General features: G+C 41.7%; 1 protein-coding gene across 6 annotated transcripts in view; it reads right to left on the reverse strand.

Moving 5' to 3' along the window:
* Window positions 1-307: 307 nt before the first annotated feature.
* The window catches only part of RAB3IP (RAB3A interacting protein), a 57822-nt gene continuing 31756 nt past the window's right edge, over window positions 308-26373 (reverse strand). For 5 of the 6 annotated variants that reach the window (XM_062203239.1, XM_062203238.1, XM_062203236.1 and 2 more), the window contains 7 exons: window positions 12981-13058; window positions 12240-12443; window positions 10369-10497; window positions 9010-9122; window positions 5122-5221; window positions 4967-5036; window positions 323-1845 (listed from right to left, as the gene is read on the reverse strand). In XM_062203239.1, coding sequence (XP_062059223.1) covers window positions 1763-1845; window positions 4967-5036; window positions 5122-5221; window positions 9010-9122; window positions 10369-10497; window positions 12240-12443; window positions 12981-13058 — 777 coding nt within the window. In that variant the 3' untranslated portion in view covers window positions 323-1762. Of the gene's footprint in view, window positions 1846-4966; window positions 5037-5121; window positions 5222-9009; window positions 9123-10368; window positions 10498-12239; window positions 12444-12980; window positions 13059-26373 lie in introns of all 6 variants that reach the window. The other variant, XM_062203242.1, reaches the window with a different exon arrangement.

The following is a 26373-nucleotide window of genomic DNA, read 5'->3' on the forward strand; positions in this document are numbered from 1 at the left end:
TTGAAACGTGGAAGGTTCTATGACCAGAGTGCACTTGGCATGAAGTACCATTCTTTCACCCACACCCCTTCAAACCTCCTTGCACACACCTCAGACTCCTCCTTGATCCTTACATCCCTCCAAAGCCATTAAGGTGCTTGACATAAATAAAGCATGAATACATTACATCAGGCTGCTCAAGAAAGCATCTCTAGAGTAAAGTGTGAATGTCTTTAATTTACTATATTTAACAAATCACAATTAATACAGAGTTTCTTTCCATTACAGACTGCAGAATGATTAAAATAGTAATTTCCAAATATTTTAGTAGAAATCTTTATTTTTTTATTAAGGTTTTTATTTATTTGAAAGACAGAGTTACAGAGAAAGAGGAGGAGAGACAGAGAAAGAGAGATCTTCCATCTGCTGGTTCACTCTCCAAATAGCCGCAGTGGCCGGGGCTGAGCTAGGTCAAAGCCACGAGCCAGGAGCTTCTTCTAGGTCTCCCATGTAGGTGCAGGGACCCAAGCATTTGGGCCATCCTTCGCTGCTTTCCCAGGCACATTAGCAGGGTGCTGGATAGGAAGTGGAACAGTGAGGACTCAGACCGATGCCCATATGGGAAGCCAGCACTGCAGGCCACAGCTTAACCTGCTACACCACAGTGCCACCCACCCCCACTTTTTTTTAAAAGGCAGAGTTAAGAGAGAAGAAGAGGGGAGACAGACAGACAGAGAGAGAGAGAGAGAGAATATCTCTTCCATCTGCTGGCTCACTTCTCAAATGACTGCAATGGCCAGGGCTGGACCAGGCTGAAGCCAGGAGTAAGGAGCTTCTTCCAGGTCCCCCAGGTGTGTGCAGGGTCCCAAGCACTTGGGCCATTTGCTGCTGCTTTCCCAGGCGCATTAGAAGAGAGCTGAATTGGAAGTGGAGCAGCTGGGCCTGGAACCAGTGCCCATATCGGATATCAGTGTTGCAGGCAGGGGTTTAACCCACTATGCCACAATACCAGCCCCCGGAAATTTTTATTCAAATGAAACCTCTCTTTTTTGAATACTAATATATATACAAAACACAAAAACAGGGGCTGGCATTGCAGCACAGTGAGCTGACACTGCCTATGATGCTGGCATCCCATGTGGGCAGCAGTTCCAGTCCTGGCTGCTCCTTTTCCAATCTAGCTCCCTGCTAATGCACCTGGGAAAGCCCCCGCTACTCATGTGGGAGACACAGATGAGAGTTCCAGGCCCCTGGCTTCAGCCTGGGCTGTCCCAGCTAGTGTGGCCATTTGGAGAATGAATCAGAAGTTGGAAGATCTGTTTCTCCCTCTCTAAATCTTAAAAAAAGAGAGAGAGAGAGAAATAGAGTTAAGAGGTACAGAAACTGAATCCTATCCACTCAGCCCCTCCCTTGCCTCTCAGAGGTTGCTGTGCAGCATGAGAATTACTATTAAATACATTCTGCTGACTCTAAACGCCATGTCTGAGCTCGAAGAGAAAACACACACAGTCAATCTAACATTTATTTATTTGGTGTCTGTTTTTCGCAACTAGAAATTACAATCACTAGTACACCTGTAATTCTTTATAGTGTGTTCAACTAAAGAGTAAGCAAACACAGCATAAGTCAGTTAAAAAGAAATCACAGTATTTCTTAGTGTAATTTGCAAAAGAGGAGAAAAGTCTTGGGCCCACTCCTTGGAAATAAATATTGAGTAACCATAAAAATATGCAGTCATTTTTCAGTTGTTCAGAGAGGTTCATGCATGGTCCCACGCCGAGCATCAGAGTTCCTCTTTGAAATATCCCAGCTTTGCCAAGGACATCTCTTTTCTCAACTGCATAACTTCCCAAAACATCTGATCAACTGACAAACAGAAAAGACATGTAAATCATCAAGTACCATTATTTATTTTGTAATGTTTTGCTGAGAATTTCAAAGTCGCTGAAATGCCAGCTGGGCATGTTCTAATGATATACCTATGCCTAAACTTTCAATATTTCACACAGACTTTTCCCGTGCACTTGTGTGGGCATCCAGGTGTTACCAATAAGCGGTATTTCACCTGTTTTGTCACAACTACTTGTTGGATATGGCAAAGACTATCACTTTAGCCCAAGGAAAAGCAGGCATTTCGGTGTCCTGAGTAGACAGTAATGCTGGTGCCTTCAAAGAATCAGAGAGACAGAGAGAGATGATGTGACTGGGAAAGGTTGGTTAGAGAATAAACCTGAGAGGGGCCTCAGCCAGAGATGCTCAATTGATTCTTATCAACCCAGAGACTTTCTTGCCCTGGTTCGCTAGATCTTGGCCATTCCATTCTTCATTAACACTAACAGAGGGTGAGCAGGAAAAAAGAAAACAAGAGACAATCTGGAAAGCTCGGTAACATTCTTTGTAACAACAGGAAAGGTTTATGTATGGCTCCAACTAGAAATAAATGATAATGTAGATTTCAATTAAGCTCCTGCTGCAAGAGGAAAAAAAGGCTGCCTCCATATTTCTGACAGTGAAAGGTCTTCGTCTGATACGTGATCAGGTTAGACTGACAGATCAGCGGTTCTCTGCCAGGACAGTCTGACTCCTAGGGTCCGTTTGGCAATGTCTGTATATATTTTTCATTGTCACACTTGGGGTTGCAACTGGCATCTAGTGAGTAAGGACCAGGAAAGGAGTTAAACATTCTACAGTGCCCAAGCCAGCCCCTTCCTACAAAGAATTATCCAGTTCAAAATGTCATATAGAGAGGCTGGCACCGTAGTGCAGCGGGTTAAATTGCTGCCTGCAGTACCAACATCCCATATGGGCATGGGTTCATGACCCAGCTGCTCCACTTCTGATCCAATTCCCTGGTACTGTGCCTGGGAAAGCAGTGGAAGATGGTCCAAGTCCTTGGGCCTCTGCACCCACATGGGAGACCCAGAAGAAGCTCCTGGCTCCTGGCTTCAGACTGGCCCAGCTCCAGCCATATTGGCCATTTGGGAAGTGAACCAGTGAATGGAAGATCTCTCTCTGTCTCTTCCTTTCCCTCTTTCTCTCCCTCTCTGTAACTCCACCTTTCAAATAAATAAATAAGTCTTAAAAAATTGTCAGAAAGATAGAACATCCCTTATCTAAGATGCCTGGGATCAGAAGTGTTTGGGATTTTTTTCAGATCTTGGAATATTCACTTATACATGATGAGGTACCTGGAGACGGCATCTAAGTCAAAACATGAAATTCATTTATGTTTCATAGATACTCTATACTCATAGCCTGAAAGCAATAGGGGTGCCAGCATTGTGGCACAGTAAGTTAAGCTGCCGCCTGCGACACTGGCATCCTATATGAGCACTGGTTTGAATCCTGGCTGCTCCAATTCCAATCCAGCTCCCTGATAATAGCCTGCGAAAAGCAGCAGAAGTCACCACTGTGGGAGACCTGGAAATAGCTCTCCTGGCTCCAGGTTGGTCCCGCGTAGCCCAGCCCCGGCTGCTGTGGCCATCTTGGGAGTGAACCAGCAAATGTTAGATCTCTGTTTATCTCTCCCTCTCTCTCTGTAGCTCTGACTTCAAATATAGAAATATAATTCTAGCATGCCTAGGTTTTGAATACAACTTGTCACATGAGGTCAAGTGTGGAATTTTCTAGGTATGATGTCAATGTCACAACTTTCAGATTGTGAAGCATTTTGGATTTGGGATCAGGGATGCTCAGCCTGTAGCAGCAAGGTCAAGAAACCCTGCTTTAGATGTGGCTGCACAGATAATAAACTGAGTTTAAAATCAGGAACACTTGTTTACTGTAAACCCACACAGTATACACTGTTTCCCAAATACTGTGAAGTGGAAAGATAACAGAGACCAGGAAGGCAGTGCTTCTATCACTGTCCCCACCACCTGCTGACACCTTTGTGTTCACAAAGTAAAGTACTTTTCATCAGTCTTCCCTACAAACCTTTTCACCAGGAGAAAAACCTGCTTGACAATTTAACAACATAAGTCACCCATTCTCCAGGATAAATCATATTATTCACCATTAGGTATTTAAAAAGTCAATTTTATTAAAATCATAAAAAAGTGTTACACAGTTTAAAAGACTACTTTTATGCTATGCAGCCTTTTGAAACTAAACACTACTCAGTGACAAGTTTCACTGCCATTCTCTTAGATGTTTTAGACATTAAAATCCTACAACAGAGACTCTAAATGAAATGGGCTTTTTAGAACATAGAGTTTGATAGAGCTACACTAACTTTTTATCGGCATCGCTGATTTTTCCATAGTATTAAGACTCGCTAGTTGACTGAAACAATGTGTGCTTATACTAATTTCTAAGCACAAGAATACCTTAAAAAACAAACAACAATATCTCCCATACCTTTGAATTTGAATGCTATTTCTGTTTTAAAACCACCACATGTACTCAGCTAACACTGCTTGGGAGCCGCCAGGCCCTATCAGTTTGTATGTCTCACACTGAAGACATCTGGCTGGGAACCATCAGCAATCGTGGAAGACGGCACTGCAAAGATTACCGCACTGCCAGGAGCCTCACTCTCCCGGACAGAGGATCTGCACATCCCTGCTGGCATAGAGGGCAGCAACCTTGATTCCACCCAGAACTATCCTAACTCACACGTGAAGGGAGAAAATACAGGGAAAATCTGCTGTTAACTCCACCATGGCTTCTATCAAAATAAACTGGCCAATTCTAGGGCTTGCTCATTTTTCTCTCTTAAGAAATAAACCCAATGAGCTTTGTACTCTCCTCACACTTACCATCTAGTTTATCACGTACCTCATATGAGTGAGAACACAGCCTGTTTAAAATTCAAAATTAAGATAATAATATGGCTAGTACTAAAATTAAACATTTTGAAAGGGATATTCTCAAATTCTCCACACATTTTACTGCAACTCTAAAAGTTGAATAAAGTTTATTTGAGCATTACTATGTCCTACACTTACTTTAATGTAAATATTTATAATGAACCAAGAACACTCACCATCCTGCTGTTTCACAAGTCCCTGCTGGATATATCGAATGTATGTAAAAAAGTTACATACAGAAGTGATCTAGGCCAGAAGGAAAAATGTCATGAATAGTTAAATGTTTTATGTCAAAGTGAACGTTACTAAAATTCACGGTTAAGTCACTTACCCTATATCTGCAAAAAGGAGAAATATAATAATAGTTGCTTGAGTCCCCTAATTTAATTCTGTGTTTACAGGACTTACTCTGGCCGGTGAGAGCACATTTTCTGTAAAACAATGGTAAAATTTCAGCTCTTAATAATTAAACACATTTCCCCTACCTTCTCCATTTACTAAGACAATCACTATTAGAGAACCCCCTACGTACCAGGCACTATGCAAGACGCTGGGCCACAGTGATGTAAAGGACATAGCTCTGACTTCAAGGGACTTAATACTGTAACACTAACCACGTTCTAGAAACAGAAGCTGGATGTTTTCAATGTACGCCCCATCCTGCAGTCGTAAGCTGCAGGACAGCCCTCAGCTTTCCACCAGGACTTCCACTTCTCAGCTGACAAAAGACTAACAGTGACTGTTCAAATCTCAAAACATGTGGAGTTAACAGCTTCCAGATGGGGTGCTGTGTGGTAGGGGTTGGTTGGTTTATATGCATTTAATATGGGACTTTGAGGGAAGTACAATGGCATATACCATGTTATAAAAATCTGAATCTTAACAGTTATATAAAGAGTGCACTACATTTCATTCCATCCTTTCAATTTGCATACTACAAACTCTAAAATTTGGTAGCAGGCTTTTCTGGCTTGGATTAGGCTGTAAGCTTCTTGAGAGCAAAGACTGGTCTTGCTCATCTTTAGATTCCTGGCACCATGGCCGGCGCCGTGGCTTAACAGGCTAATCCTCTGCCTTGCGGCGCCAGCACACCAGGTTCTAGTCCCGGTCAGGGCGCCGGATTCTATCCCGGTTGCCCCTCTTCCAGTCCAGCTCTCTGCTGTGGCCCGGGAAGGCAGTGGAGGATGGCCCAAGTGCTTGGGCCCTGCACCCGCATGGGAGACCAGGAGAAGCACCTGGCTCCTGGCTTCGGATCAGCGCGATGAGCCGGCTGCAGCGGCCATTGGAGGGTGAACCGACGGCAAAAAGGAAGACCTTTCTCTCTGTCTCTCACTATCCTCTCTCCCTGTCAAAAAAAAAAAAAAAAAAAAAAAAAAAAATTCCTGGCACCATGCATGTGCCTGGCACACAGAACTTCAGTGACTGCTGAATAAATGATGAGCCACCTGTCACTCTCCTGCTCCATCAGACGAAGCTGGCTTGTCCATCAGACTGGACTTGCAGCAGCCCAGCTGTCACTCACCTAAGCTAGGAACCTGGCTGAATACAACGAACACTCCTTATCAATGCAAAATGAGCCCCACTCACAGTGAAATGAAATGGCCAAAAGCATTTTATGACATTATATATTATGTATAATCTATAATATAAATGTATATGTATTATATAAAGATAATACATTAAATGAACATTAAATATCAGCTGTATTTATAGGAAATAGGTTACCAATGTGTTCCATATTATGAAAATGCTATCCACTGCAGTGGCTTTCAATGTGGTAAGCCTGGGCTTCAGCAGAAGTCAGCTTGTGAAGAGCCCTGGCAGCTCTGCCAAGAGTTGGATCACTGGAAATGGACCTGCCCTGGAGTCGAAGGATGCCCAGGTCAGAGCCACAGATCTTATTGGCTCTAAGCTGAAAAGCCCTTCACTCAGCCCAACTTCCAAAGTGATCACTGCAGCTGAGGGCACAGGCAAGCAGGGTCAGCAACATTGCAGGCAGAACTGTAAATTTCTTGTTAGAGATGCCACCTGCCTTTACCTGACCAGCTCTCCTCCCAGGCCAGCCAAGTAATGAAAGTCAACAGAGTGCCTTCCCCTAGGAGGTTCACACCTCCCTTAGGATGTACCCCATGTGAAGAGATAGATAGGTCTGGGCCTCTTAACTTACAAGGCCTAAAGCCCAACAGATTATTATCAAGCCCCTTCTATCAGGTTCTATTTGCCTCTCAATCAGAAAACTTAATTGTAGCTTAGACAGCACCTTTCTTAGCTCCTCTAATATTGACTCTGTCCTTTGTTCTAGACCCTGTCTAGCGCACTTGGGCCTCATTCCTTTGTAATCATAACCTCTACTCTACCACCAATGGCTCTACTCCCAACCTGTGTGTACTGATGGTCCTCTTCCCCACTTAATGCTGTATAATTGTTCAGACCTGGTTAATGCCACTCTTAGGATCATTGGTTACTATCCTCACCCTGTCTTTTATGACCTTGTCTAAATATGATCAGAGTCGGCAAACTTGGAAGGCTTCCATAGCCTTGGCAACTCATGACGAGAGCCTTGGGTGGTTACTGGCGCCATAAACTAGAGTGTCAATTTGTTGGGTCAACAACAGGAGCCACTGTGCACTTGCTCCTCATGTGGGATCTCTGTCCTTAATGTGCTGTACATTGTGATTTAATGCTATAACTAGTACTCAAACAGTATGTTTCACTTTGTGTTTCTATGTGGGTGCAAACTGTTGAAATCTTTATACTAAATTGATCTTCTGTATATAAAGAGAATTGAAAATGAATCTTGATGTGAATGGAAGGGGAGAGGGAACAGGAGAGGGGTGGTTTGTGGGTGGGAGGGAAGTTATGGGAGGGGGAAGCCATTGTAATCCATAAGCTGTACATTGGAAATTTATATTCATTAAATAAAAGTTAAAAAAAAAAAAAAGAACACACATACACACACACACACACAAAAAAAGAAAATGCTAGAATGGGCATTTGAAAGGGGATAATTCAGGAGGAACCATTCAAATCACACACTAACTCATTCTTATCTTTCAAGAGATTTTGTCAGGGCTTGCACTACGGCATAGAGGGCTAAGCCTCTGCTTGCAATGTCAACATCCCATAAGGACGCCAGTTCTAGTCTCAGCTTCTCCTCTTCCAATCCAGCTCTCTGCTATGATCTGGGAAAGCAGTAGAAGATAGCCAAGTGTATAGGCCTCTGCACCCACGTGGGAGGCCTGGAAGAAGCTCCTGGCTTCAGATCAGCCCAGCTCTAGCCGTTGCAGCCATTTGGGGAGTGAACCAGTGGAGGGAAGACCTTTCTCTCTGTCTCTCCCTTCTCACTGTTTCTAACTCTACCTCTCAAATAAATAAAATCTTAAAAAAAAAAAGATTTTGTCTTATTTTTATTAAAAGCATATTCCTTTAATGATATGTAATAATGTTTAACAGCACTATCTTAGGTAGGGCAAAAAGCGAATGCAAGATACAAGTGTTAGAAGGTCTTGGAACTTCTAAAAGTATACTTTACACAAAAGGAAAAAAAACAATCGAACTCATAAAAATCAATTTACAAACTATTCTTCTGGAACCAGATATATACCATTCACCTACTATACTAATTTTGAAAGAGCTCTGCTAAAGTGGTTATAAGTATCAATTTCTAAAATAATAAAAACAATGTTTCTTAAGTGACCTCATTTTTTTTTTTTTTTTTTTTTTTTTTTTTTTGGACAGGAAGAGTGGATAGTGAGAGAGAGAGAGACAGAGAGAAAGGTCTTCCTTTTTGCCGTTGGTTCACCCTCCAATGGCCGCTGCGGCCGGCGCATCGCGCTGATCCGAACCAGGAGCCAGGTGCTTCTCCTGGTCTCCCATGCGGGTGCAGGGCCCAAGCTCTTGGGCCATCCTCCACTGCCTTCCCAAGCCATAGCAGAGAGCCGGCCTGGAAGAGGGGCAACCGGGATAGAATCCGGCGCCCCAGCCAGGACTAGAACCCGGTGTGCCGGCGCCACAAGGCGGAGGATTAGCCTGTTAAGCCACGGCGCTGGCCAGTGACCTCATTTTTAAAGTCACTTGTAAACTGGGCATACCCAGTATATTTTTATTTGAGCCAGGATTCAATGCTATGTCTTCTGGCTTCCCAACTCCAAGCAACTCCAACACTTATGAGACTTCAAAAACTCAGTAGCTCCCGTGAGTCACAGGTGTAAAAACCTACTTTGGTCCTCCACATTCCACTGCAGAAGCTTTCACAAATCGAATCGGCTGTAGCCCCACCGGTTCAATGCTCAGGGTATTGTTTTCCACGGCCTCCAGAACAGCTGAAGCCAGCTTCAACAAAGTGAAAAGTATTAGACTTCATGCTTGCAGGAAAATATCAAAGTTGTATGCCACAGTCATCTAGTCTTATACATGATTCTTGCCCCAAGTCGCGCTAGCTTGGCCTTAGCCAACAAGTAAGAAAGACATCGCATAATCTTAATTTGATTTCTCTTATAATTCAAGCACTGTTATGAACAGCAATTCAGTTATGGTGAAATAACTTTTCTCATGACCTGGAAGAGGATTAAAGTTATTAATCCCAGTCTGTATGTCCTCCCTACCTACAACTAATACCCACTGTTAATGCCACTTCAAAATGAATATTCTAATTCCTTATGCCACTGAACATAATGCAATTTTTGTGTGTGTTGGTCATTTATCACATAGCAGTGTATGCTGGTTATGGCTATTACTTTCTGAACTTGCACATATGTGCACGAAATAATTCACTGAATAATCAGATATTAGATCCCAGATGGAAATGGCACAACCGATAAACAACAAATGAAAAGGGCACCCTTCTCAAGCCTGCCAAGATTACGAACACTGAATGGCCCCCCTGAATCCAGACACATGGCCACAAACAACAACACAGATTCCTATCAAAAGTGTTACACAGTTAATCTGAACTTCTTCCTACAAATTAATGTTATAATTAAATCCTTGAAAGACTTAATTAAGACTCTCAGGATTAAATTTCTTGAATACTGACAGGATATCTGTGGATAAACCTTTCACACACAAGAACAAATTTAAATTGTATCTTTTACATTTGTATAAAATTTTTAAAAATTTTCAATCAACCTAGTACATACTTCATTTCATCCTGTTAACACCCTTGGGACATAAGCAAAGAAGGCATTATTTTTCATGCTTTAAAGAAGAAAAGAAGTGTGATTTCATCATGTACACACAAACTCAACAAATGCCTTAAGCGAATGTACAGAGAACTTCCTTATGCTGAATCTTGGACTGCGAATCAAAAAATGTAAGCCCTACTCCCATAGACATTTCATCCTTTTCTTGAACACAATGCAAGTCTCAGTATGAATGATGCTCTGCTCATCTAAGGAAAGATATTCAGTAATCAAATGCCAAGACATTATGATCCTAATACAGGACGGAGAAAATGGTTGAGCACGACACTTCATGATAATCTACTTATATCAGATATATTAAAATATGTAACAGGACTTCATAAAACGTACAAAATCAAATCTAATGTGTTCCCGTTAACGTGGAAAAAAAAAGTTACCTCACTTTTTGAAAATGTCAAACACGGAAAGATATCTTCCTGATAGATTTTGTCTAAGAAAGGACACGTTCTGTCCATTGTTGGCTCATCCTTCCAAGACCTGAACTCATTATACAGAGACAGATCAGCCTAAACAAGCCAAAAGGAAACACATAAAAAAGTTTTAAAAAGTGCAAACAAAAAACCATTTTGTAACACCAAAACATAATACAAACATTACTAAAAAAGAAATGCTTATTTAACATAATCAACTGAACCATTTTTAATTATTTATAATATACAGTACCAACTTTTCTATAAGAAACTGACTTTTTAAGAAAACTGTCTGATGGGCCTAGTAGTATCCACAGGGTATCCATGACAGTGTCCACTGATGCTGCTATTACCCTGTTGGAGCTCCTTTAAGATACAGGTATGTACTGTTCTGAATATAAAAAAGGATGATAAGTATTTTCTGAAACTAATGAAAAAGTACTTTGGAGTCAAGCTAAATAAAGTGAGACCTGATTTGAGGTCAAAAGCTGACACTGATTGTTCTATTAACCTGAAGGCACTTAGTTTAAAAATGCCAAAATGCTTGCTGTGTAGGCAACTAGACAAAAAAGCACACACACAACCTACTAAACTATCTTAAAACTGAGCATTTACTTAACTGTGTTTGGTACATCAAGTTAACTACCACCTGAACTATCCACAGTGGTGCCTGCCGGCACTGCCTTCCTAGTCACACCTGCGGCTGTCCATCCCCGGCTGCCCCTCTACAGTCTTCTTCCCTACAGACCCTCAGGCTCCCTAGGCCCAGATCAGCACCTGCACTAGACACGCCAACCACCCCAGCACAAAGCAGTCTCACTAGTCCTCACACAGCTCCAAGCCAACCAGGTCCACAGTGCTGGGTATGCTATAAATGCCCCATCAACAACAGCCGTGGCCGGCCTCTCGGACGCTTAACCAGATGTGCAAGCAGTCTACACAAAAGCAGAAAGAAGGCTGAGCATATCCAAGCTTTCCTATAGATTTCCTTTTAAGATATCAATGTGAACTTTTTTATCCCAATTCATAAATTCCTTGAATCAAAGCTAAGGGCAAGGAATTCCAAGATGGCAGAGTAGGGAGGGTGCTTATTGCTGTAGTCTAGAAGATAGTTTAAAAAAAGTGGAAAGGGGCTGGCACTGTGGCATAGTGGGTAAAGCCGCCGCCTGCAGTGCCAGTATCCCATATGGGCGCCAGTTTGAGTCCCAGCTGCTCCACTTCCAATCCAGCTTTCTGCTGTGGCCTGGGAAAACAGTGGAAGATGGCCCAAGTCCTTGGGCCCTTGCACACACATGGGAGACCCGGAAGATGCTCCTGGCTCCCAACTTTGGATTGGCACAGCTCCGGCCATTGCAGCCAACTGGGGAGTCAATCAGCAAATGGAAGACCTCTCTCTCCCTCTCTTAGTCTCTCCCTCTCTCTCTCTATGCCTCTTCTCTTTTCTCTCTGTGTAACTCTCACTTTCAAATAAATAAGTAAGTCTTTTTTAAAAAAAAGCGGAGAGAGTGCAGTCCAGGGAAGAGTTACGGAGAAACTCCAGCAGCAAATCTTGATTAGGCAGCTCACTGATGCCAGCCACTCTCCCTCACACAACCCATGACAGTGTGCTCCCTAGATGAAACACTGAGAAGAAGAAGCCTATCAAGTTTCCAGCAGGTTCTCCACAGTCAACCAGGTGGAGAATGGAACTGACGAATCCCTGAAAGCAGCCAGCTCTAGGTAAAGCCTCCCCTCTCTTACTAGCGCATATTCTGTAATCAAAACTTTGCCAGCAAAACCACAACCGACATCTCAGTGCTGAGAACTGAAAGCATGAACAGCAGTCCTTGACGAGTTACCTCTTTGCAGTCTTTTACAATTGGCTGGATCACACTGAGGTCCTGATGACTGCCACTCATGGCACTGCTTGTACTTTTATTCCTCTGATGCCCCTTTTTAAACGGTGTCTTTCCACCTGGCAGAGGCTCCTGTGTAGGCGAGGTTGGAGAACTGGACAACACAAGTGTCTTCAGTGCAGCTACTTCAGCTTGAAGTACATCAATCTTGAAAAGAAACCAGCATCCTCATAAGCACTACATGTTTTGTGACAGATGCCCCTAAATGTTAGCAATTTGGTCCAAACACTTACAAAGATGGAATTTAATTTGTACTTCCTGTGGACTAAGAAGATAAAACCAAGTTTTCTGATATTTTCCTATGATTCAGATTCAGCTACTACTCACAATGTCAAATGAAATGATCGTATCTTATAATTGGTTCTAGTTTACTCCTAAAACAGTAAAATCTAGTACCACGTAGGTTCTTTTTCTCAGTGAGAAAATAAATATTAACATTAAAATGTGGTCATATAATTATTTTGATGACACATGTGATACAGTGTTTTAAATCATTTGGTTCCAATATAAATGAACACCAATATAAACTATTTATATCCCCATAGTAGCTATTTTTTTTATATTTTTCTGCAGTTTCCAAATCTAAAACTTTCACAATCAGAACAAAATCCAATCATTTTTGAAATACCAATAATCATCACTAATGTCCGTAACTTCTATACTGTAACAGCAGTGAAAACTTACTTTTCCTTGAGCTTCTTTCAGCTGTTTCTCTGCTGTTGCTTGCTTGACATTCGCTTCCCTCACCATCTTATGAGCTTCCTGAAAAAGTCAACATCTCAAGTCTTGGAAACAGCATTAGCATTTGCTTTCAAAAATCTTTCACCAGATGTCTGTGACTGATGCAAAAATGCCTAACAAAATATAGCCTGAAAATAAGAATTTAATGTCAACTACAGAAACAGCAGTTGACATAAGACAAACCATTAGGAATTAAAACAGGTGCCTTCTCCTAGGACCTATCACTACTGAGATAACTGAGTTAAGCTCAATCATTCGGATCAGTGATGAAGGAAACCAGAAGATGACCCACACGTCAAAGCCAGCTCATTTGAAGTCAGGTTTTCGTAATTTGCTCACAATATACATCAGGGTACTTCATTTTGTGAAAAACAGAATTCAAAGACAAGTTTACTTTGGTACAAAGAAAACTAAAATTCATGCTTATGAAAATTCTTTACAAAACTCACAGAAAATATATCACAAAAAAGTTATGGATAAGGTCTTAATTTTTTAGTACCATAAATGTGAAACTCTAGGTATTTAATTATTTTACTTATTTAATATCTATTCATCAAAGATTTACATGTGACATTTCTTTGTGACGTACTGTTCTAGGTGCTGATAATACACTGGGAAAAGAGACAAAACCCCTGCTCTTAAGAACTAAGACTGCATTCTAATAATCAATAAAACATCAAGTAAGAACTATAGATTTGGAGTTGGTATTGTGGTGTACCAGGTTAAGCCACTACTTTTGATGCCAACATCCCATGTCCCCAGCTGGCTCATGTCCTTAGCTACTCCACTTAAATTCTGGCTTCCTGCTAATGTGCCTGGGAAGGCAGTGGAAGATGTGATTGAGTTCCCGCCACCCACTTAAGAGACCTAGCTGGAGTTCCTGGCTCTGACCTGGGCCAGAGCTAGCTGTTACAGGCCTCTGTTGTAGCTATTTAGGGAGTGAACCCGATTACAGATTCACGTTCTCTTTGTTAAGTGAGTAAATAATTTTTAAAAACAAAAGAATTATAGGTTTTGTTCTAAGCGTAACTTGAAGCCTTACTTTAAGGAGGTGACATGATCTTATCTGTATTTTATGCTGCTCTATGGAATACTCCCTATGAGGGATTACAGGGATTCAGAGTGCACAGGGTGCTATAATCCCCTGGGATGTAACAGCTTCTATTTTAGAACTTCAATCTACGCTTTATTGCAGGAGAAAAGGAGGGGAGGCAGGAGGGCCAGGAGGAAGGGAGGAAAGACAGAGGGAAGAGAGGAAGCATGCTTTAATAATTAATAAATACACAGTTGACAATGTCACCCTTACTAGGTCCATCAACTGCTTAGTGGCACAGTGGAAGCTCTCCACAGCAGAATGTGAGTGACATTCCTACTTGTTTATCTGCTCTTACAGTACTGTAATAATTTGCAGTCTCTCTGTGCCCTTGTATGTGAATATATAGATCACATCATTTTAAATACGAGAATTTTACTATCAGTGATTTATAATGAAATGAGATTAACCACAAAAATATTCCATGTATGCTGGCTATCTTGGCAAAGCCCTTAAGAACTGTCATATTTAATGATGAGCTAAGCACGTTTCTTTCAAAAATAACAAATGTTTCACAGCAGTGCTGAGTTTTTCTGGAATGATAAATGGTTGTCAACAGATGACTAGTTGGCAGATATTTTTAAAATAATAATAGCTAATCTGGCCCTTCAAGATGAGCAACACTCTAACTATAAATGCAAAAAGTAACTCATGCTATGAAGAGAACATTTGTTTAAATACTTAGAAATGAACTCTGCATACAATTGGATCAAACTTCTAGCAGAAAACAATTAGAAAAGCTGAGAAGTTTTTTGTAAATGTATTTGGAAGAACTAGAGAGCTACCAAAGTAGTGATGAATTAGAGGCCAAGATCCAGAAGAATGAGGTGCAATTTGAGGTGATTTACCCCCTTAGATATACTAAGGGGTACAGTGAAAAGGTATAGCATGCATATAATTGGAGTCCCAAGAGGAAAGGAGAGAATTAGACCAAGGCAGAAGACAATGCATAGGATTTTGCAAATCAACAAGAGACATCAAACGGTAGATTCAAATAAAGTTTGAAAATTTTTCTATTACTCTATTCTTCTAAAGCTGAACATAATGCACCATTTATACCAAGAGTCAGCAAACGTTTTCTATAAAGGGTCAAGCCTCAGGGCCAGCGCTGTGGCGCAGCAGGTTAAAGCCCCAGCTTGAAGCATCAGCATCCCAAATGGACGTTGGTCCTAGTCCTGGCTGCTCCTCTTCAGATCCAGCTCTCTCCTATGGCCTGGGAAAGCAGCAGAAGATGGCCCAAGTCCTTGGGCCCCTGCAACCACGTGGGAGACCTGGAAGAAGCTCCTGGCTCCTGGCTTCAGATCGGCACAGCTGTGGCCATTGTAGCCATCTGGGGAGTGAACCAGTGAATGGAAGACCTCTCTGTCTCCACCTCTCTCTGTAATTCTTACAATTAAATAAATCAAATCTTTAAAAAAAAAATTAAAGGATCAAGCTTTAAGTATTCTTCAATGTAAGTACCACATACAGTCTCTGTTGAAACTACTCAACTCAGTCTTAGCTGATACACAAATGAATGGGGCTGCCTCAGTAAAAAATTTATGGGCACTGAAATTTGCATTTCATTATCATTTTGGTTTTTTTTTTTAACATATCCATTATCTCACAGGGTTATCGCTTCTTTTTCCACTGGTGGTGTGTACAATCGGGATGTAGCTTCTAAGCAAATTTCAAACATACAATGGTCACCATGCTGTTATTAGTTAGATCCCCAGAATTTATTCACTGTGCATAACTGAGAAATTTCATCATTTGCCCAGCATCTCCCATTTCCCCCAGTCCCCCACCCCCACAAAGTACAAACCTACTCTGTGCTTCTATGAGTTCGACTATTTTAGATTCCACACAGGTGAGCTCGTACAGCGTTTGTCCTTCTTCCTGTTTGGCTTACTTAGCATAATGGCCTCCAGCTTCATCCATGTCGTCACAAATGACAGACCTAAGCATATCATGCTTTCTTCCTTCATTCCTAAGTTCTTTTGACAACTGAGAGTAACACAGCAATGAACATGGGAATACAGATAGCTCATCAAGATCCTGATTTTATTTCTATATATCTATAGTCAGAAGTGGGACTGTTGGATCTAATGCTAACTCATATTTTTAACTTTTGGGGGAAGAACCTCCTTACTGTTTTCCATAATGATTGTACTAATTTACATTCTACCAACAATGTACAAGAGTTCCTTTATTCCGTATTCTTGTCAACACTTGCTATCTTTTATATCTTGATGATAGTGCCTTTAACAGGCATGATGTGATATCGCTTTAGGGTTCTGATTGCATTCACCTGACCACTAGTGATGCTGAGCACCTTCTCATTCATCTGCTGGTCATCTCTATGACTTTTTTTTTTTTTTTTTTTTTTTTGACAGGCAGAGTTAGAGAAACAGAGAGAAAAAGGTCTTCCTTCCATTGGTTCACCCCCCAAATGGTCACTACAGCCGGTGCGCTGCGGCCGGCGCACCACGCTGATCCTAAGCCAGGAGTCAGGTGCTTCTCCTGGTCTCCCATGCGGGTGCAGGGACCAAGGACTTGAGCCATCCTCCACTGCACTCCCGGGCCATAGCAGAGAGCTGGACTGGAAGAGGAGCAACCGGGACAGAATCCAGCGCCCCAACCGGGGCTAGAACCCGGTGTGCTGGCGCTGCAGGAGGAGGATTAGCCTATTGAGCTGCGGCGCCAGCCAGTCATCGCTATGACTTCTTAAGATAAATGACTATTCAGGTCCTTAGTTCAGTTTTTAATTTGGTTATCTGGGTTCCTGTTTTTGCCTTTAACTTCCTTATATATTTTGAATATTAACCCCTTATCAGATATATGGTTTGCAAATGTTTTCTCCCATTCAGTAGGTTATCTTTCCATGTTGTTGACTATTGTGCAGAAGTTCTACTTTTTTTTTAAGAATTATTTTATTTATTTGAAAGAGTTATACAGAGAGAGGAGAGGCAGAGAGAGAGAAAGAGAGAGAGAGAGAGAGAGAGAGAGAGAGAGAGGTCTTCCATTCCACTGGTTCACTCCCCAAATGACTGCAATGGCCACAGCTGAGCTGATCCAAAGCCAGGAGTCAGGAGCTTCTTCCAGGTCTCCCACGTGGATGCAAGGGCCCAAGGACTTGGGCCATCTTCTACTGCTTTCCCAGGCCATAGCAGAGAGCTGGATGGGAAGAGGAGCAGCTAGGACTCGAACCAGCACCTATATGGGATGCTGGTAATGCAGGCTAGGGCTTTAACCCCCTGTGCCACAGCACCAGCCCCCATGCACTTTCATGCACTCCTACTTATGTATTTCTGATTTTGTTGTAATATCTGAAAAGTCACTGTCCAGACACTACCAAGAAGGTTTTTCCCTGTTTCTTTTAGTTTTATGGCTTTAGGTCTTTCATCCTATTTGAGTTAATTTTATAATGGTGTGAGATAAAAGCCAATTTCATTTATCTGCAAACAGATATCCAATTTTCCCAGAATCACTTTTTTTTCCCCAGACATCTTTTATTTAAGGTATACAAACTTCTGGAGTTGGCACTGTGGCATAGTGGGTAAAGCCATCAACTACAGTGCCGGCAGCCCATATGGGCACAGTTTGAGTCCCGGCTGCTCCACTTCTGATCCAGCTCTCTGCTATGGCCTGGGAAAGCAGAAGATGGCCTAAGTCCTTGGGACCCTGCGCCCACGTGGGAGACCCAGAAGCAGCTCCTGGCTTCGGATCAGCATAGCTCTGGCTGTTGTGGCCAATTGGAGAGTGAACCAGCGGATAGAAGATCTCTCTCTCTCTCTCTCTCTCTCTCTCTCCCCCTCTCTGCCTCTCCTGCTTTCTCTGTGTAACTCTGACTTTCAAGTAAATAAAGCTTTTTAAAAAAAAGGTATACAGGTGGCTGGCACTATGACACAGCAGGTTAATGCCCTGGCCTGAAGCGCCAGCATCCCATATGGGTGCTGGTTTGAGTCTCAGCTGCTCCACTTCCGATCCAGCTCTCTGCTATGGCCTGGGAAAGCAGAAGATGGCCCATGCACCCACGTGGGAGACCCGGAAGAAGTTCCTGGCTCCTGGCTTTGGATTGGCACAGCTCTGGTGTTGCGGCCATTTGGGGAGTGAACCAGCAGATGGAAGACCTCTCTCTCTCTCTAACTCTCTCATATAAATAAGTAAATCTTTAAAAAAATGTACACAAACTTCATGCATTCATAAGTACATTAGGAACATAGTGATTCTTCCCACCGTACCCAGTCTCCCATCCATGCTCCCACCCCTCTTCTTCCTCCCTCTCCTATTCCCATTCTTAGTTTTTATTAAGATCTGTTTTCAATTAACTTTATACACATGACTACTGCTATGCTAAGTAGAGTTCAACAAATTGTATGAAAAGAAAAAGCTGTTCCTCAATAGTTGAGATAAGGGCTGTTAAAAGTTATTGCATCTCAAACTGTCACTTTCACTTCTATAGATTACCTTTTAGGTGTTCTATTAGTTAGCACAGATCAGGGAGAACATATAGTATGTGTCCTTTTGGGACTGGCTTATTTCACTAACTATGATGTTTTCCAGTTTCATCCATTTTGTTGCAAATATTCAGATTTCGGGGTTTTTTTTTTTTACTGCTGTGTAGTATTCCATGGTATACATATCACATGATTTCTCTATCCAGTCTTCAGTTGATGGACACCTGGGTTGATTCCATATCTTAGCTATTGTGTGCAGGTAACTCTTTCATATGCTGATTTCTTTTCCGTTGGATAAATTCCCAGGAGTGGAATGGCTGGGTCATACGGTAGGCCTACATTCAGATTTCTGAGGTATCTCCATACTGTCTTCCACAGTGGCTCTGCTAGTTTACATTCCCACCAGCAGTGGATTAGGATACCTTTTCCCTACATCCTCACCAGCATTTGTTTTTGATGATTTCTGTAAGAAAGCCATTCTAACTGTGGTGAGGTGAAACCTCATTGGGGTTTTGACTTGCATTTCTCTGAAGGCTAGTGATCCTGAGCATTGTTTCATGTGTTTCTTGGCCATCTGGATTCCCTCTTTTGAAAAATGCCTGCTTCAGTCCTTTACACATCTCTTAACTGGGTTGTTTTGTTGCTGAGTTTCTTGATCTCTTCATATATTAATTATATATTAATCCTTTATCAGTTGCATAATTTGCAAATATTCTAATATTTTCTCCCATTCTGTCGGTTGCCTCTTCATTTGGCTGTTTCTTTTGCAGTACAGAAGCTTCTCAATTTGATGTAACCTCATTTGTCAATTTTGGCTTTGATTGCCTGTGCCTCTGGAGTCTTTTCCAAGGACTCTTTGCCTATGCCAATGTCTTGTAGGGTTTCCCCAATGTTCTCTAATAATTTGCCAGCTTCACTTATAGAAGAGATTGTCCTTTCCCCATTGGGTGTTCTTGGCACACTTGTTAAAGACCAGTTGACAAGAGGCCAGTGTTGTGGCATGGAATCCCATATGGGTTCCGGTTCAAGTCTCGGCTGCTCCACTTCTGATAACGCTCCCTGCTAATGTGCCTGGGAAAGCAGCAGATGGACCAAGTGCTTGGGCCCTGTTACCTACATGGGAGACCCAGAGGAAGCTCCTGGATCCTGGCTTCAGTTTGACCCAGCCCTGGCTGTTGTGGCCATTTGAGGAGTGAACCAGCAGGTAGAAAAAAGGTCAATCTCTTTCTCTCTCCAACCCTCTTCTCTGCAACTCAGTCTTTGATATAAATAAAATAAACCTTTTAAATTATGGGCTCCCCAATCTGTTCCATTGATGTCTGGTTTTTCATCACTGTCATACTGCTTTGATTACTGTAGCTTTGTAGTATATTTTGAAACCCAGAAGTCTGATGCATCTGGATTTATTTTGCTTGCACAAGATTGCTGTAGCTATTCAGATCCTCTGTGGTTCCCTAAGAATTTTAGGATTTTTTTTTTCTATTTCTGTAAAGAATGACATTTTGATAGGGACTACACTGATTTGTAGATCCTTCTGAATATGGATACTTTAAGAGCAATCTGGAGCTGGCACTGTGGCACAGGAGGTTAAGCTGTCATCTGCAGTGCTGGAATCCAGTATCAGCACCAGTTCCAGTCCTGGCTGCTCCATTTCCCATCCAGTTCTCCGCTAATGTGCCTGGGAAAGCAGCAGAAGATGGCCCAGTGTTTGGGCCCCTGCACCTACATGGGAGACCCAGAAGCAGCTCCTGGATTTGGCCCGGCATAGCCTTGGCCATCACGGACATGTGGGGAGTAAGCCAGCAGATGGAAGATTCTCTCCTGTCCCTAACTCTTTCAAATAAATCAATCTTTAAAAAATACAGTAATTCTTCCAACCTGTGACATGTCTTGCCGCACATCCATGTCTTAATTCATCACATATAATTTTTATAGTGTTCAAGCCTTTCACCTCTTCTAAATATTTCATTCTTCTTGATGCTTTCACAAATAGGATAATTTTCTTAATCTCCTTTTCATATAGCTCATATTTTTGTGTGTGAAACACCACTAGTTTTTGTGTCCTGCAATTTTGTTAAATTCATTTTTCAGGGCCGGTGCTGTGGTATAGTGGGTTAAAGCCCTGGCATCCCATATGGGCACCGGTTCTAGTTCCAGCTGCTCCTCTTCTGATCCAGCTTTCTGCTATGGCCTGGGATAGCAGTGGAAGATGGCCCAGGTTCTTGGGCCCCTGCACCCACGTGGGAGACCTAGAAGCAGCTCCTGGATCCTGGCTTCAGATCAGCACAGCTCTGGCTGTTGCGGCCATCTGGAGAGTGAACCAGCACGTGGAAGACCTTTCTCTCTGTCTCTACCCCTCTCTGTAACTCTTTCAAATAAATAAATCTTTTAAAAAAATAATTTTTCAGTTCTAACTATTTGTGTTTTGTTGCATCTTTAGGGGTTTTTACATATATGGTGACATCATTTGCAAACAGAGAACATTTTTACTTCTTTTTCAAAACTGGTTACCTTTCTTTCTTTTCCCTGTCTAATTGCTCTGGCTAGGAAGTCCAGCATTGAAGTGCTGAAAGTGAGCATCCTTGCCTTGTAGCAGATCTTAAGAGGATTTTCCCCATTGGTTACAGTGCTATAACTTTTCATATATGTTGGTGTTGAAGTTTAAGTTCGTTCTTTATCTATTTTGCTCTAAGTTATTATCATGAATGGATACTGAATGATTTGTAAACACTTTTTCATTATCCATTGTGAAGACCATGTGCTTTACGTCTATTAATGTGGTATATAGGATTGGAGGCGGCAAGATGGCGGAATAGGCAGGAAGCACACTTAGTCCGGGGGGAGAGAAAGTTTAATATAAGTGGAGATACTGCAGGGTCAAGGAAGAGTAGGGGATGAAACAGCAGAGGAAACTCTTCCGGAACTAGTGATTCACAGTGGACCTGCGTGGAGAGCGTGGGAGCCCAAGTTCGGGACACCAGCAGCAAACTCAACGCACCAGCGCTGGAACGCGAGGTGAGCCGAACCTCAATAGCCCGAGATACCAGCGGGCAAGCGGAAAGAGGAGGCTAGAGGGAACGAGGCTTGAAACTCCGTGGGGAAAAGTTCACCAGGCTAACTAGAAGAGAGAGAAAAAAAATACAAAAAGTGACTGATACGGACACAAGTTTCTCTCTCTCCGCTCACCTCTCGAAGGCGAGCAAGACAGAGCAGGCGCCATTTTGGACATACGTCATAAGCAGGGCGACCTCAGGTCTGCACCAGCCCTGAGCCTAGCAGAAAAACCTGACTCTGTGGGGAGGGGTGAAATAACAGGAGATTAGCATCTAACTTGGCAACCCAGTGGGAGACTGCAGGAGAATTGGAGCCCACACTGAGGGCAGCAGAGATTCCCTGTGTGGTCCTTGGGAAAGAGCTTCCGATCTCTGGCTCCTGTGGGTATATCATTTGCCTGCTAACTACCTCCAATTACGTTCAGCTGTGCGGAACTACTTCCCTTTTAAATCAAAAAAGAAAGAGAGATTTACCACACCTAACCTGGGAGTGTCATCCTTGACACACCCTCAACCCTGAGGAACCAAACACAGCTCTCAGTCCACACTCATCTCAAGCCTCTAAGGCTCCACTGAAAGCAGACAGTCCACTTAATATAGAGCCATAGTGTAACAAGAAAAAACACCACAGTGAAGAAACCAAATACCTCCAACATGCCAAACAACAAACGCAAAAACCAAGCTAACAAGAACAAGGAAGAAACTATGACGCCCCCAAATGAAAAAGACACCCCAATTCAAGATTATGAAGATGATGAGATCAAAGAAATGCAAGAAGCGGATCTCAAAAAATTGATAAGAACATTAAGAAGTTCTCAAAAACAAATTCTTGAACTACAGAAATCCTTCATGGACAAGATAGAAAATCTCTCTCGTGAAAGTGAAATATTAAGGAGGAATCAAAATGAAATGAAACAACTAGTGGAACAAGAAACTCTGATAGTTACTAGAAATCATAATGAAATGAAGAGTTCAATAGAGCAAATGACAAACACATTAGAGAGCCTTAAAAACAGAATGGGCGAAGCAGAAGAGAGAATATCAGACTTAGAAGACAGAGAACAGGAAAGGAAACAGGCAAACCAAAGAAAAGAAGAAGAAATTAGAAATCTAAAAAATATTGTCGGGAATCTACAGGATACTATTAAAAAACCCAACATTCGGGTTCTAGGAGTTCCTGAAGGCATGGAGAGGGAGAAAGGATTAGAAGGCCTTTTCAGTGAGATACTAGCAGAAAATTTCCCAGGTTTGGAGAAGGACAGAGGCATCTTAGTACAGGAAGCTTATAGAACCCCTAATAAACATGACCAAAAGAGATCCTCACCACGACATGTTGTAATCAAACTCACCACAGTGAAACATAAAGAAAAGATCCTAAAAGGTGCAAGAGAGAAACGTCAGATCACTCTTAGAGGATCTCCAATTAGACTCACAGCAGACTTCTCATCAGAAACCCTACAAGCTAGAAGGGAATGGCGAGACATAGCCCAGGTACTAAGAGAGAAAAACTGCCAGCCCAGAATACTATATCCTGCAAAGCTCTCATTTGTGAATGAAGGTGAAATTAAGACTTTTCATAGCAAACAGAAACTGAAAGAATTTGTTGCCACTCATCCTGCCCTGCAAAAGATGCTTAAAGATGTCTTACACACAGAAACACAGAAACATAGTCACCAATATGAAAGAAGGTAAAGGAAGGAAACCTCACAGCAAAAGATCACAGGAAGCTCAATTTCTCTTTGACATAGAATTAAACTCTGATGCTCTGTTAAAGCAATGTGTTAAAGTAATCTATTATGTTCTCTTGATGTCTGTTAAATTCTAATTGTTCAAAAACAGCTGAATTTTTATTAAGAGCTATGGGTTATTTAAATATGTGCTTTTTTCAAAAATTTGAATAATCACCTTGTAACAATGATCAAATTTGGTCTATGTTATGTCATGATTTTAAGGAATCTTATTTCAACCAGATATTTTGGATTTGGAGCCTTCTTGGCATTCTTGACAGGCATTCAAAAAATCAAAGTTTCAAACAATCTGGTCTCTAAAATTTCCAGTAAATCCTGGACTTTGGTTTTTCCAGTTTGGGCCCAACTGAAAAAATCGAAGGACCTATGTCTCTCTTCTTATAGAGACACCAACTAATCAGTCTATTTGGAGTATATTAGAAGGACTGTCAAGATGTGATGTGGTACCAGACTTTAAGTTTCTATAATGGAAAATGCTATTAATACAAATGTTTGAGAATTAAAAAGTCTAATGATCTTGTGTTACTAGACATGATAGTTATCTTAATGAGAAAGCCCCAGAGGCCTAAAGGGTTAAATACTTGTAAAATCCTACAGGTGCTTTCAAAAATACTGTGAAGTAAGCAAGTGCCTCTTGTTGGTTGATGAGTTTATAATTTTAAGCATGGCGACTTAAAGTCTTTTGTCATCCACAGTTATATATGATCTGCTGCTCATAAAACTAAAGCGTTGTTGGTTCTGTGTTTAGCTGTCCTCCTATAGGTTCCTATGGACTTTTTCCAGCCACTTTTATTGTATTCAGTACTTTGGGATGGCTCTGTAAACAGATGAAGCCAATAATGTATTAACAGTACCAACTGAGAGAAAGTATGGTTAACTGAGGTTACTAAAAACAAAAAGCAATTCAAATCAATTGGCAATCTACAAAAAGAGTTAAAGATTTTAAAAGCTATTATTAAAATTGCTATATTGGTCTATTATGCTATATTATATGTGTGTACATATTGTATGTCCACATGGGGAAATTTTATTAAGAGTTTTATTTTAAATGGCTTATAGATAAGATTGTCCATAAATTTAAGCTGCTAAAATCAATCAAAGATACATTTTAATTTGTGTGACCTGAATCTGTGTATCATATGTTTTAGACTTGTTGGTAGAAAGAAACAAAACATTTTAGATGGTTGTGCTTAAGTTTACTGGCTAAACAAACTACACCATGTTAGATATTTAAGAGGTGTTTTCAAATACATGATTCTTAAAATTTATAGAAGGCATTGGACCTTCTGGTAAATGTTTTCTTAAGTTGTTATCTAATGGTTGAAACAGTTTGCTAAGTATTCATGTGATATTGCTATTGTCAGCAAGCGATCTAGGACTTGCTCCCTCATTTCTCTATTCTAAGCCCAACTTGTTCTTTCATTTCTCTATTCTCTTCAAGGTAGGAAACTAATTCTATTATGAAGGAATCTGTAGGATGCACAATTTAATCTTTAGACCTTATAAAAGAGATGGCTAACATTTTTCTGCAATAGCATAGCCAAAATAAGAACTCAAATAATAATCTCATAGCTAGATTCACTTCGCCATCAGCAAAGTATACAGTAAGTAGAAAAAACCTCCCTTTCAGACCAAAGGGAAAGAAAGTTTTTAAGTGAGAATATAATTTTCCTCATGGGCATTGTCTACCTTAGAAAAACTACTACAGAACATGCCTGTGACTATAGACTTGTAGTTCAGGCCACCAAAGATTAGAGATGGGAAACGGGCACTCCCTTGACTTGCATCCTCTGGTCTGCTTTAACACAAACCAGGAGGAAAAGAAAGCTCGGCATCAGAAGCAATGGGTGGCAGGCCTATTAATGGCTGATCTGTACAGTGATCTGCCCTCAAGGAGACCCAACAGGCCAGTCCACTGCAGTGGCTTTCAATGTGGTAAGCCTGGGCTTCAGCAGAAGTCAGCTTGTGAAGAGCCCTGGCAGCTCTGCCAAGAGTTGGATCACTGGTAATGGACCTGCCCTGGAGTCGAAGGATGCCCAGGTCAGAGCCACAGATCTTATTGGCTCTAAGCTGAAAAGCCCTTCACTCAGCCCAACTTCCAAAGTGACCACTGCAGCTGAGGGGATGGTCAAGTAGGGTCAGCAACATTGCAGGCAGAACTGTAAATTTCTTGTTAGAGATGCCCCCTGCCTTTACCTGGCCAGCTCTCCTCCCAGGCCAGCCAAGTAATGAAAGTCAACAGAGTGCCTTCCCCTAGGAGGTTCACACCTCCCTTAGGATATACCCCATGTGAAGAGATAGATAGGTCTGGGCCTCTGAATTTACAAGGCCTAAAGCCCACCAGATTATTATCAAGCCCCTTCTATCAGGTTCTATTTGCCTCTCAATCAGAAAACTTAATTGTAGCTTAGACAGCACCTTTCTTAGCTCCTCTAATAATGACTCTGTCCTTTGTTCTAGACCCTGTCTAGTGCACTTGGGCCTCATTCCTTTGTAATCATAACCTCTACTCTACCACCAATGGCTCTACTCCCAACATGTGTGTACTGATGGTCCTCTTCCCCACTTAATGCTGTATAATTGTTCAAACCTGCTAAATGCCACTCTTAGGATCATTGGTTACTATCCTCACTCTGTCTTTTATGACCTTGTCTAAATATGATCAGAGTCGGTGAACTTGGAAGGCTTCCATAGCCTTGGCAACTCATGACGACAGCCTAGGATGGTTACTGGCGCCATAAACTAGAGTGTCAATTTGTTGAGTCAACAACAGGAGCCACTGTGCACTTGCTCCTCATGTGGGATCTCTGTCCTTAATGTGCTGTACATTGTGATTTAATGCTATAACTAGTACTCAAACAGTATGTTTCACTTTGTGTTTCTATGTGGGTGCAAACTGTTGAAATCTTTATACTAAATTGATCTTCTGTATATAAAGAGAATTGAAAATGAATCTTGATGTGAATGGAAGGGGAGAGGGAGCGGGAGGGGGGAGGGTTGCGG

This window comes from Lepus europaeus, chromosome 10 (genome assembly GCF_033115175.1).
Source record: "Lepus europaeus isolate LE1 chromosome 10, mLepTim1.pri, whole genome shotgun sequence".
Classification (NCBI taxonomy): Eukaryota; Metazoa; Chordata; class Mammalia; order Lagomorpha; family Leporidae; genus Lepus; species Lepus europaeus.